General features: G+C 37.0%; 1 protein-coding gene across 3 annotated transcripts in view; it reads right to left on the bottom strand.

Annotated features, from left to right (window-relative positions):
* Exoc4 (exocyst complex component 4) overlaps positions 1 to 14587 on the bottom strand; it is a 669227-nt gene that overhangs the window by 633442 nt on the left and 21198 nt on the right. For all 3 annotated transcript variants that reach the window (XM_048340247.1, XM_048340248.1, XM_048340249.1), the window contains exon 2: positions 12609 to 12798. In XM_048340247.1, the coding sequence (XP_048196204.1) occupies positions 12609 to 12798 (190 nt within the window). The remainder of the gene's footprint in view (positions 1 to 12608; positions 12799 to 14587) is intronic.

Raw genomic sequence — 14587 nt, 5'->3', positions numbered from 1 at the left:
AAAAACAGAAGAAAGAATTCTCAGGTTATGATGGTAAAACCCTCAAGGATACAAGGATATATACATTCACCAAAACTGCAGAGCTGCACTATCAAAATATGTGCATCGTATTATATATATTGTTTTTTTAATTTTTATTGTCAGACTGATGTACAGAGAGGTTACAGTTTCATACGTTAGGCATTGGATACATTTCTTGTACTGTTACCTCTTCCTTCATTCCCCCCTCCCCCTTTCCCTTTCCCTCCCATGAGTTGTTCAGTTCATTTACACCAAACAGTTTTGCAAGTATTGCTTTTGTAGTCGTTTGTCTTTTTTACCCCGTGTCTCTCGATTTCAGTATTTCCTTTCAGTTTCCTAGTTCTAATACCAGTATACATGTTTTCCAATGTACTCAGATAAGATACAGAGATAGTGCAGGTACAACCACAGACAGGATACAAGAAGATCATCAATAATAGAAGCTATGGTTACACATAGCACGTTGAAAGTAGTTACAACAGTGATATAACAATCGTTTCCATAACCTGGAGTTCATTTCACTTAGCATCATCTTATGTGTTCATGAGGGTATAGCTATTGGGCTCTTGTAATGCTCTGCTGTGACTTGCCTAAACCTGTGCTAATTATTCCCTATTAGGGAGACCATAGAGTCCATGTTTCTTTGGGTCTGGCTCACTTCACTTAGTGTAATTTTTCCAAATCCTTCCATTTCCTTACGAATGGGGCAATGTCATTCTTTCTGATAGAGGCATAAAATTCCATTGTGTATATGTACCACATTTTCCTGATCCATTCGTCTACTGAGGGGCATCTGGGTTGGTTCCAGATTCTAGCTATGACAAATTGTGCTGCTATGAACATTGTTGTGCTGGTGGGTTAGTGTGTTCTTGTTTGTGGTCTTTTTGGTAGATACCCAAAAGTGGGGCTGCTGGGTCATAAGGGAGTTCTATGTTTAGCCTTCTGAGGAATCTCCATACCACTTGCCAGAGTGGCTGAACCAGCTTACATTCCCACCAACAATGTTATTCCCACCAATATTTGTTATTGTTTGTTTTCTTTTTTTTTTTTTGGCCAGTCCTGGGCCTTGGACTCAGGGCCTGAGCACTGTCCCTGGCTTCTTCCCGCTCAAGGCTAGCACTCTGCCACGTGAGCCACAGCGCCGCTTCTGGCAGTTTTTTCTGTATATGTGGTGCTGGGGAATCGAACCTAGGGCCTCGTGTATCCGAGGCAGGCACTCTTGCCACTAGGCTATATCCCCAGCCCTTGTTTGTTTTCTTGATATAGGACATTCTTACTGGGGTGAGATGGAATCTCAATGTTGTTTCGATTTGCATTTCTTTTATGGCCAGGGATGTAGAGCACTTTTTCATATGTCTCTTGGCCATTCTCATTTCCTCATCAGAGAAGTCTCTTTTTAAGTCTTTAGCCAACTTGTTGAGGGGGCTATTGGTTCTTTGCGGTTTTGTTTTGGAGGAAGGTAATTTTTTTACTTCTGCATATATTTTAATATGAGGCCTTTGTCCATCATATGGCCAGTAAAGATCTTTTCCCAATCTGTGGGCTTTCTGTTTATCTTGCGAGCTATGTCCTTTGCCCTGCAGAAGCTCTGCAGTTTGATGCAGTCCCACGTGTCCATCCTTTCTTTGATTTGTAGCATTTCTGGGTCTTTGTTAAGAAAGTTACATCCTGTTGCCAAGGAGCCCAAGTGTTACTCCTTCCTTTAGTGTTTTCAGGGTATCTGGTTTAATTTCGAGGTCTCTGATCCATTTGGAATTGATTTTGGTACAGGATGATATATAAGGATCTAGTTTTAGTTTGTTGCATGTGTTGAATCAGTTTGGGCAGCACCATTTGTTAAAAAGGCTATCTTTCTTCCAGACTATTTTTTTAGCTCCTTTATCAAAGATTAAGTAGGCATAGTTCTGTGGGTTCATTTCTGGGTCTTCAATTGTGTTCCATTGGTCTTCAGGCCTGTTCTGGTGCCAATAACAAGCTGTTTTTATTACTATAGCTTTATACTACAACCTGAAGTTGGGTATTGTAATTCCTCCAGCACTGTTCTTTCTGCTTAGGATTGTTTTTGCTATTCTAGGTCTTTTATTGTTCCATATGAATTTCTGGATTGCTTCCTCTATTTCATTAAAAAATGGTGTTGGGATATTCATGGGTATTGCATTCAACTTGCAGATAGCCTTTGGCAATATTGCCATTTTGATTATTTTAATCCTCCCAATCCAGGAGCATGGGAGGTTTTTCCATTTCCTTAGTTCTGCCTTAATTTCATTTTTTCATGTTTGTAAAGATCTCATCATAGAGGTCTTTCATTTCTTTGGTTAAGGTTATTCCTAGGTATTTTATGTTTTTTGAGTCTATTGCAAAAGGAGTTACTTTCCTGATTTCAGCCTCGGCGTTCGGGTCATTAGCATATAGAAAGGCCATTGATTTTTGAGGGTTTATTTTATATCCTGCAACTTTGCCAAAGTTTTGGATCAGGTCTAGTAGCTTGGGAGTAGAGTCAATGGGGTTCTTTAGGTATAAGATCATGTCATCTGCGGAGAGAAAGTTTAACTTCATCTTTTCCTATTTGGATCCCCTTTATATTTTCTTCTTGCCTAATTGCTCTGGCTAGGAATTCTAGTACTATGTTGAAGAGAAGGGGAGAGAGCGGACATCCCTGTCTTGTTCCTGATTTTAAAGGGAATGGCTTAAGTTTTTCACCATTTACAAATATGTTTGCTGTTGGTTGGTCATAAACTGCCTTGATTATATTCAGGAGTGTTCCCTGGAATCCCAGTTTTTCCAGGGCTTTTAGCATAAATGAGTGCTAGATTTTATTGAACGCCTTTTCCGCATCCAGAGATATAACCACGTGGTTCTTTACCTTGCTCCGTTTGATGTGGTGTATTACATTAATTGACTTGCATATATTGAACCAACTTTGCATTCCTGGGATGAATCCAGTTTGATCGTGGTGTATGATTTTTTTGATGACCTGTTGAAGTCGATGGGCCAGAATTTTGTTGAGAATTGGGAAGACACAGCTTTTAACAAGATAGCTATAATGAAAGGAACAAATGATCATCTCTCAATCTTAACTCTCAACATTAATGGACTTAATTTTCCAGTCAAACAACATAGGCTCATAAATTGGATCAAAAAATCAAGATCCATCTTTCTGCTGCCTCCAAGAGACACATCTATCCAGCAAAAGTAAACATCTTCTAAAAGTGAAAGGCTGGAATCAAATCTACCAAGCAAATGGCCCCCATAAGCAGGCTGGAGTTGCAATCCTAGTATCAGATAAAATTGACTTCAAATTAAAAAATGTAAGAAGAGACACACTAATAAAGGGATCTTTCCTACAGGAAGATATAACCTTCCTAAATATCTACACACTAAATATAGAAGCACCCAACTTCATCAAACAAACACTACTGACTCTAAAAACACTCATAGACCCAAACACATTGATAGCTGGGGACTTTAACACTCCACTGTCACCTCTGGAAAGATCAACACACCAAAAACTGAACAAAGAAACCACAGAACTAAACAACTGCATAGACCAACTAGACTTAATCGACATCTACAGGATATTCCATCCAGCAACAACAGAATACACATTCTTTTCAGCAGCACATGGAACATTCTCCAAAACAGATCATATCTTAGGGCATAAAGAAAATCTGTACAAATTCAGAAGTATCAAAACCATTCCCTGCATTCTCTCAGACCACAATGGAATAAAATTAGAGTGCAACTCAAACAGCCACCACAGAAAATCCTACAAATCATGGAGGTTAAACAACACACTGCTGAACCATCAGTGGGTCATTGAAGAAATTAAAACAGAAATTCAAATGTGTATGGAATTCAACCAAGATGAGTACACAAAGTACCAGCTCCTTTGGGACACAGCAAAGGCAGTATTCAGAGGAAAATTTATATCTCTGAGTGCCTATATCAACAAACTGGAAAAACAGTAACTCAACAACTTAAGGAAGCACCTTAATCTCCTTGAAAGAGAACAACAAGCCAAACCCCAAGTCAATAGACAGAAGCAAATAATTAAAATCAAATCAGAATTAAATGAATTAGAGAAAAAAAAAACATCAAAAGAATAAACAAAACAAAGAGTTGGTTCTTTGAAAAAATCAACAAGATAGACAGACCCCTAGCAAACCTAACCAAAAAACGAAGGCAGCACACTCAAATAAACAAGATAAGAGATGAAACAGGTAACATCACCACAGAAATAACCAAAATTCAGAACACAATAAGGGACTATTTTGCAAACCTTTATGCCAACAAATTCGAGAACTTGGAAGAAATGGATGATTTCTTAGAAAAAATTGATATCCCCAAACTCAACCATGAATATTTAAACTTTCTAAACAGACCCATATCCAGCATTGAAATAGAAACGGCAATAAGTGATCTCCCATCCAAGAAAAGCCCAGGTCCAGACAGATTCACAGCGGAATTCTACAAGGCCTTCAATACAGAACTCACACCAATATTTCTCAAACTCTTCAATGAAATTGAAAGAGAACGTTCACTACTAGACACATTCTATGAAGCCAGTATAAACCTCATCCCAAAACCAGGCAGGGACTCATTACGGAAAGATAACTATAGACTGATTTCCCTGATGAACATTGATGCGAAAATTCTCAACAAAATATTATATGTAATTTATACCTCTATAAAGATAGGAATAAAGCCATTAAGGAAAATAGTATAGAGGCTCCTAAAAGTACTAAAAGTACTAAAGTACTAAAATAGTATCACACAATAATCACATACAGACAGTGGCCAGCTTAACCTCACAGTAGTGAAGAATTTGTACATATTCAATAGAAACCATAGTCCAAATTATATCATCTTGATCATTTCTGGGGCAAACAATATGCTGTTTGATAGTCTCTGAAGATGATGCGCAGCAGCAGTGAGCAGCAGCTCTCATTGTCATTTAATCACAAAAGTAAACACCAGATCCTTCTAGTGCACTGCATTAAGCTAGGATGTTTGATAGGATGTATGAAGTAAGTCTGATTTCTGGTGTTTTCAATTTATGATGGGAGTATCAGGATGCAGCCCCATCATAAATTGAGGAATATCTGGCATCCAAAGGAAATGTAGTCAGTATACTCCCATGTTCATGCACTCCGATTCCAAATAACCTCAATGGAGAATTAATCTAAAATGGTCATCAACACAAGAAAATAAAGTGTCAGAGACTATAAAATGGTAGTTACCAAGGGACAGAACTAGAGAAATGTTGGTCAAAGAACACAAAATTAAGTTAAATAAGAGAAAATAACTTTAAGAAATCCACTGGAAAACATATGAACTAAAGTGTGTAAGAATATATGGTAGCTGGGCACCAGTGGCTCACACCTATAATTCTATGTCATCAGTAAGCTGAGATCTGATGACTGCAGTTCAAAGTCAGCCCCCACAGAAAAGTCCATGAGACTCGCATCTCCAATTAAAGAGACACAAGTGGAACTGTGGCTCAAGTGGTAGAACACAAAAAGCTTAGGGACTGTCCCAGTTCCAGAGTTCAAGCCCCAGGATCATAACAACAACAACAAAAAAAAAGAAACATGGTGTAAGAGATATTTTAAGTGTTTTCAATACAAAGAAATGTAAAATATATAAGGAAATAAATACATTAGGGTAATGTAGCTACTTGTGTAAGCATTCTACGATGTATAAATATTTCCAAAAGCCATGTTTCATGCTATATATCTATATTTTTTGTTAATTAACAAAATTTCAAGTAAAAATTAATGAAGTTTTTTAATGGCAAGGGGAAAAAAGGAATCTATCCACTGATTAGTAACATCCAAATGAGAGAAACATTTACTCTTGTAAATGCGATGACAGTATTTCCATTCTATTTATTTAATTTAGAAGAATAATTAAGATAATAAAATTAACATGACTGTCTGCTCCATCCTTTAAAAAAATTCATCAAAATCAAGCTCTTCAAATTAGGACATCATATTAAGAGACAACTATCCTTTGCTTTCTCTGAATTTTAGTAATTTCATACCTGCTCCTACTCACCTCTTCAACAGTACTAGGAATTTCCATCAATATACAAGAACTGCAAGTCACCCTAATTACAGACTTTTAGAAAATAAGACATCAGGAAGGCAGGGCCCAAGAAGCCAAAGTAAAAAGAAATGAGAGATGATACAGAAGGCAGAGATTTTTGCAACTAACTATAGTTTGTAAGCAGCATTCCCTTAGCTTTCTCCAAAGAGAAGACACACACTTCAAAGTAGCTGATGGATATAGGCCCAGAGGAAATGATGAAAGGCCATAAACCTTAAGTCATAAAAACAAAAAAGCACTGAATCTAGACCAAGGAGAAATAAACAGGTGAGAAGTGTCTCCTTTTTAAGTCTGCATACTATCTATAATAAAACACAAATGCACAAACAGCTTATTGTACTGGGAGAACAGAAAGATCCTGAAAAGTTCCCTTGGAGCAAGGGATAGTCATTGCAAATTAATGTCATTACCTTTCTTAATCTTAAAGGCACAAAATATTGTTATATCTTTTACTTTTTCCTTTCTTTTGGTAATGAAAGGAAACCCACTGATAAGTGCTGCCACATGTATCTGCCTGCAAAAACTGTCAAACTGAATGTTTTCCAAAGAGTTTTATAGGAAGCACCTAGAAACGTGGACTACTGTTCTATTTAAAAGCCCTTTGGAATTACAATCATTTTTAAATTACCTCCACATTTTTATTTCCCATGTTTTCTCTCCCCCCACTTTAGGTTTTGTTTGGTTTGGTTTTAGCTGACATTCTAATGTCTTAAGTTCTCTGAGAATCTTCTCTCAACCCAATCTAAAGGCAATGAATGCCTTTCTGAGTCTGGACTCAGTATACAAATGAAGAAATAGTGGAACTTAATAGTACAAGCATCTCATGATTCTTAAGACAACATTAATGGACTCCAGACTACTGTCCAGCTATTAAAATTATGGCATCTCATTATTGCCCAATGTTTGGCACATCCATTGCTAAAGACCTGAGTGAGGCTTTTATCCCTTTCTCATATAAGCTGCTAGGAAATTTCATATCATATATCGGCTGTAAATAACTTCCTACAAAAACCACAGTATTCTACTATGACATTCTTTATATTAATTAAGACTATTTTTCACTTTAATTCTACCTTTCAAGGTACACTTTTATATAAAACCCAAAAGTTATTTTAGGTAAATGTTAAGGAATGAATAATTAAGACCTAACAACTTCACCTGAAGTAGTTATTTCTAGTTAGGGAGTTTCTAGTTAATGAGTTTCAGAGATGGATCTAGTAGCAAGAGGACAGGCAAAAATGGGGTGAAATGTTAAAAGTTGTGTACATATATCACAGCAGAGCCAAGTCTGTGCCTTCCTTTCAGCCAACCCTATTCCTCTAAAACAGTATTAGGCTATTATCTTTAAAGAAGTTTAGGCTGAGCTCATTTGGTCTACCTTGTACATCAAGGAAAAACTTTCAAGTTCAAATACCAATAAACACCACCTACATGGCCCACCTCTCCAATATGTGTTCATTCATATTCATCTGCAGGATCTACAGATTATGAGGTTTCCTAATGCAAACAGCATCCTGTTTTCACCATTTTCTACTATACTCAAAAGTAATAAAACCACTGAAGTATATTACTTATTATCCACATTATCTTATAATCCATCCATGATTTTCATTTGTACATTTTTTCTTTTTTGCCAGTCCTAGGGCTTGGACTTAGGGCCTGAGCACTGTCTCTGGCTTCTTTTTGCTCAATGCTAGCACTCTACCACTTGAGCCACACACCATTCTGGCTTTTTCTGTTTATGTGGTGCTGTGGAATCAAACCCAGGCCTTCATGAATGCTAGGTAAACACTTTACTGCTAAGCCACATTCCCAGCCCCCTGTATATTTTTTTAAACTAAAAACTTTTTTTTTTTTAATGGATCTGGCCAGGTAGGATAAATTCAAATCTATCTTACAGATAGACCCCCATGATCACAGGTTCTGACAGTATAACATAAATATGTGTATGAAAAAGTTGCTAAAAACCTATAATACTAACTACTCAGGTGACTGAGATTTGAGGATCAAGATTTGAAGCCAGACAAAGTAGATAAATCCAAGAGACATGAAGAAATCTTCAATGTCCTTGGCCATAAAGGAAATGTAAATGAAAACAATTCAAGATTAAACTACCATAGTCAGAATGAAGATCATCAAGAAAAAAACAACAACAGAGCCTGTCACACGTGCCTTGGATTTAGCAGCAGGCCAGCAGTTCGGCCAAATAAAGTTCTCTCTTTTGCCCGAAAAAAAAAGAAAAAGAAAAAACAACAACAAATGCTGGTAAGGATGAGGGAAGAGAAAGAAAGTTCAGACATTCAGATTTCTCAAGAAATAAAAACAGAAATACCATAGGGTCTTGCTGTACCACTCAGACATATATCCAAAGGAATGTAACCAACTTATAAGAGAGCTACCTGCACATTCATATTCATTACAACACAACAGACAGGGAACAACCATTGAATGGATAAAGAAAATGTGCCACATATGGACAATGGCATGCTATTCAGCCATAAACATGAATGAAATGATGTTATTTTCAGAAAAAAATGGATGGAACTGGAGATCATGTTAAGATCATATGCTGAAGATAGACCTTAAAAAATTAAATAATAACTTCCCATGATTTTAAAAGAAAGGCTTTTGGGGGCAGAACCAGCGGGTGAGGATAAGGAAAAGGATAAAGTGATAAATATTATAAAGGTTCTCTCTCTCTCTCTCTCTCTCTCCATATATATATATATATATGCACATACATATATGTGTATGTGAGTGTGTGAAAATAGCATAATGCAATTCACAAAAAAAATCTTTTAAAAAAGATGAGGAGTTTAGTTCAGAGTGGTATATTATGTGCTTATGTATAAATATCATAATAAAATCCCTTTGTACAGTTAATTTTGCTAATAAAGACTAAGAAGTATAAACATTTCTATGGGGATGCATGAATATGAACTAATCTTTACCTGCTTTGTTCTCCTCTAAAACTATCCCTAGATCATCAGCTAGAGTGGCCTTATTAAGCTTATACTCTTATTATGCCATTTCTATTCACAAAGCTCTACAATCCTTTCCCATCCTACTGAGAGTTAAAATCAGTCCTACAAGACCCCTCACACACCAGACTTGACCCCCTGAGCCCATCTTACATACTGACTCTTTCTGCACTCTCTGCACTCTCCCTACTCCTCATTTTACCCTAATCTCACTGGCCTTTGCACTGGCTCTTCCTAACTTCCAAGCATGCCCCGCCTCAAGATCTCCGCATCCATTATCCATTCTTTTTAGTGTCCTCGCTGGCCCTCTGCCTCATTCCTTCAAGTACTGGCCTTCCCTGAACAACCTAGTTAAAATAAGGAATCCTCAGTCTTTCTTGCTTGCTTTTTTTACCCCAAGGCACTTCCTATCATCTTTATTCCATCTATTTTCCTATCTGTTAGTTTAGAGTCTGTCTCTCCAGATTACCATGAAAACCATGAAAACCCTTCAAGGAGAGGAATTTTTGTTTCCATTACTTCTAAATACCAGAGCCTAAAACAATATTCTCAGCACAAGGCAGACACTCCAGATATATAGACTAAGTAAATGCTGGCGAGTGCTACCTGTTTCTCCATCTGTTCCTGTGCTCGTGGAAGGTCCATGAGGACAGAAACTAGTATTTTCCACTTGCATGGCACCAGCACCTAAAACAGAACCAGGCACAGAGCTTCCACTTGACAAATACTTATTGAATGCCTCTTTAGAGTCACTTGGTAGAACACAGAAAGAAACTTTTAACTATATCTCGGCACTCTCAACATCTTATTTGGCTCTAGTATAAATGTAACTTAATGATGACTAAATTATCCACATCTTTACTTTAGAAAAATGTGTGCATATACTTAGCGTATAACCCAAAGCATAATTAAAAAACAAAAATGACAAGAAAAGATCACTGAGGAAACATCAGTGTTTCCTTGGTGATAAGAAATGGACTTTCATAGTACAAACCGTCAAATTATGCAATAAAAACAAATTCACTTTCATTTTTCCCCATCATGTTTCCCTTCCTATTAATCAATTATTAAAGGCTTTTTTGCAAAGAGCTTTCACACTTTCTCTTCCCAACTGAAGCTAATTCATAATACTGAATTAGGTGACATTTACTTTCTTGACAAACTGTCTGATAGAATAAAGGTTTCTTTTGTTTGTTTTCTTTTGCTCACAACCCCAGAATACTGAAAATAAGGCTGGTAAAAAGGCTGTGGCTGCTAAACCGTACACACAATCCTCAAGAAGAGGCTTTCTTTTTCAGTACCAGTACCAGGCGAACACTCTTTGTTTGCAGCAAAGATGCTATCGACTCAGAGAGGTAGGGAGCAAAACAGAAATCGCTGCTGGTGCTCCCCTTGAGATTAGGACAAAGTCCTTTCACTCAGTCAAACTAATCAAAAAACACAAATACCAAAAGGTCTTTCACCCTTGCTGTGATTACCTGAGGCAAAGCCAGAGGTCAGCAGCTCTATACATTCATTTTCTGACCCCTCTTGAGCTTACTATATTGGATCACAATGGACTACAGTTTACTTTAAATCTAGAGCAACTGATCTATAGCTTTACCCAATGTCACAGATAAATCCATAGGATGAACTCGCCACTTGCAAAGGCTAAGAAGTATAGTATTCCTTTCAAAAATTCCCAGTTATTTTTTTTTATGTAAAGAGGTCAGTATATTGCACAAAAAAAGGTTAAAAGCTTACTAATTCTGGAACTGGATTCCTAGCGGTAGATACATGATACTGATATATCAACAGTGTTGTTAGAAATACAGCTTGTGTGTCTACTTACAAAATCACAATATAAGGTGAAGAGAACAGGAAATAAAACATGGAAGGACATAAGCACAGCCATTTCTAGTTAGGAACAGGCCAGTGTGCTCAATTTGCTGATAATGAGGGCAAGTTTTATATAATGGTCTGTGAAGCCCATCACCCCCAATAGGTACCTGAGAGGCAGTCACTGCGTGCTAGTAGGAAACTAAGTATGTTATCTGGATCCCTACATCTAACCCCAAATAAGCGGAGAACACTGCCCCTCCTAATGTTTTTAAAAGGGAATATTCTTAAAGGAGAAAAGGGTGCTGCCTTAAAAATGAATGAAAATCTCCAGCAGCAAAAGCTTTAGAAGTGAGAGGCCAAAATTCAAATTCTAAATTTATTGAGCCTAAAGACACAATTATGCCTGGCAAAGAATCAGTATTTCTAAGTGGTAATTATTGCAGCTTATCAAATAGTACCAAAAAAAAAGAATTAAAGGAGTAGTACTCAAAATACACAGCCGAGAGAAATATAACTGTGACATGACAGTACGTAAGCCATCTTTGATCAGTTCATCTCCTTAGCCAAATACAAAAATACCTCTTAGAAGCCCACTTTATCCTTTAGGTACTAAAGGCCAGATACCCAGTAACCATGAGCTTTTCAAGGACTTACCACAAAAGGAAAGGAAGAGCTGAGAGAGAAAGAACAAGGAAGAAGGAAAGAAGAAGAAAAAAAGGGCAAAGAAGGAAAGGGAGAAAGAGAAAAGGAGTGAAAAATAGAAAACAAACAACCTCAAAACAAAATGAAAATCAGCATCAGTTCAGCACAGCTAAAGCATCATATTCAAGAATTTTAACCAGGCACTGGTGGCTCATGCCAGTAATCCTAGCCACTCAGAAGGTTGAGATCTGAGGATGGCAATTCAAAGCCAGCCTAGGTAGGAAAGTTCAAGAGACTTTTATGTCCAATTTATTCCTAGAAAACTGGAAGTAGAGCTCAAAGTAGTAAAGTGCTAGCCTTGAGCAAAGAAGTACAAGAACAGTACCCAGGTCCTGAGTTCAAGCCCCCAAAAAAACAAACAACTAAACAGAATTTATTTTCATAAATACTTCATGATATGAAATATTTCATATTTTGCATTCCCTTTCACAGCATGAAATGTTTATATTAGACCTAAGTAATTTGTAAGATTTTCTTCACAAAAAAATACCAAGACTACAGAGAAATTACAACCAACCTTAAATTCAGTTACATACTCAATGTCAAAACTCAAAAACATTAAAAAATGCATTGATTCGAAAAATTAAATTGCTACAGCAATACACTAACACTTGTAAAAAAAAAAGTGGAATGTGCACATATTAACTACACTTGCTAGACTCTAATGAGATGTCTAAAGTGTTAAGGAGGACCCCTCTTAGGCTCAGATTCTTTTAAGAGTTTCTCAAATTGAGATTGTCTGCCTGATCCCATTTCATTCTGCAATGAGGAAAAAATGGCTGAAGTCATGGATGAGACAGAGATGGAGCAGGAGCCAGGCCAGGATGCCCTCAGTGGTCTTCCTCAGATGGGCTTTCTAGATATCTGCAAAACTCTTGAAACTGTCATTGTGAAGCCTTCATTAAGGACCACTAGTCACTGCGACACCTCTTCAAGCCACAACACCTGTACTAATGGAAGGTACCACAGGCTTACCTGTTTGATTTTATTACGGGAGTTAGTGATGCGCTCAGTGATGCTCTGGTATGTGCGAATGGCTGTTGTCAATTCTGTGTAGTGCTGCACAATCAGTTCATCTAGGTCACGGTCACATTTCTCGTAGGCTTCTTCAAGGCGACCCTTCTCATTTTCTCTGTCTTCAACATCATCACTGGTAGACAGAGTCCTGAAGAAGAGAGAATATGTAAAGCTGAGAAAACTTAAAAAGCAAAAGAAAGGTAATTCAGTCCATACACAAAGTAGGAGATGAAATAACATACTAACTAGTCAATTCTATTTGGGCCATTTAAGTGGTTTTGTTAGTTCCCACTCCAAGGAGTCCTTCCCAGGTTCCCTTAACCTGTGGAATGATTTCAGTCAGATAGCAGGTGAGCCTGGACTTCTGGGCAGCTGATTCAGTCATTTATGGGAATCACAGTAACTTCTGATCATTCAATGTTTTAACCAGAAATATAGCTGGCAATGAAACTTAAAACCTTGTTTGATTTCTTCCTGAATACTTCTTATTTTTCTTACAAGAAGAATAACGGAAAAAGGTACTTTTTCCCCAAACCTGGATGTTGTTACACAAAGCTGAGATACTCAACCATCTCATGGTCATGGAAGGAAAAGCCAAGAGAAATGCCAAGCTACTGAAATTACCTCATGGAGCCATCGAAGGAGCTAGGGCTGACGCTGCCTCTTACCTCAAAACTTCTTGTTAGGGAAGATAATAAATACACTGTTTACATAACTTTCTTTTATATAGCTGCAGTGTGCCAATGGAAAAATCATTCATACACTAAGGAATGACCTTCCAAAGAGCTCATCTGAACTACCTAAATTTGATATGAAGACTTGAACAGCCTGCAAATAAGGTTATATTTATTCTAAAATCGGTTACAACAGGAATAATTTAAGCTATGCTACAAGACAGACTGCATTTACTATTCTTCAAACAGCACTAACAAGATTGATATGAATCAACGATAATGAGGGAATGAGATACACTTATTAAAAATATTTCAATAACTTGGTTTGATACATGAGCCACAGATTTTTGTTTCCTCTATTATCTTTCCTGGATTTTTTTAATTTAGTATTATAATCAGTAACATAGAAACCTTTTCCTCTTATCTGTTGGCTGAGGTAATTTAGAGTTTCATTAAATTCCCTCAGATTTGTCAGCTTATACATTCACTCTAGTTTACTTCATTTATCTTTTTTAATTTGGAGGGGGTGCATTTTAGGCTCTCAGTGATGGATGCAATCAATTATAAGTCCATCATTAGAACTGCTTTCAAAGATGGACTGTCAGCAAATCAATCACATATACACCTCTTGATATTAGCAAGCAAAATACTGTACAACAGTCTTCTCCAAACTGTCAGTCACACCACAAGATCTTAATTCGTGTGCCACACAATACATAAAACTCCTTTTTCAATTTAGAGGGGAATTCAGGAGACCAGTCTTTGCATTCAATCTAACCTCCAAAATAAACTTTGCAAAAGTATTAGGAATGCCAAGAGATCATGTATTGCATGAAATCATGGGTAAGAGAAATGCACTGAATAAAAATGCAAAAGCTACAAAGGACAGTGTGAGAAATTCAGGAAAGCAATTATCACTTAAAACTACAAGACTTAAATTAAGGCTTTTCTGTGCCAGATCCTGTTTCCTTGTTCGCAAACTGGTGATCCTAAACCAGAATAACTGAAGGTTATTTTCAAGTAGAAAACGCCATGCAAATAGTTCACTAGTAACGTAAGCCAAAATGGGAATTTTGGATAAAACCTGACAGAGTACCAAGATTACTAGTAATATTTGAATATAGAATAGCTTAGTATATCTTCTTGTTGTTTTAATGATATATAACTTTGCACTTTAAATCTGAAACCTTCCAGGCTGTGAATCTAAAGTAAAACACAATCAGAAAAAATGCCTTCAATTTATCAACTGCCCCAAAGGTAAGC

This window comes from Perognathus longimembris, chromosome 2 (assembly GCF_023159225.1).
Source record: "Perognathus longimembris pacificus isolate PPM17 chromosome 2, ASM2315922v1, whole genome shotgun sequence".
In the NCBI taxonomy this organism is placed as follows: Eukaryota; Metazoa; Chordata; class Mammalia; order Rodentia; family Heteromyidae; genus Perognathus; species Perognathus longimembris.
Note: the sequence above shows the minus strand (reverse complement) of the source record. Positions and strands in the feature narration are given on the sequence as shown.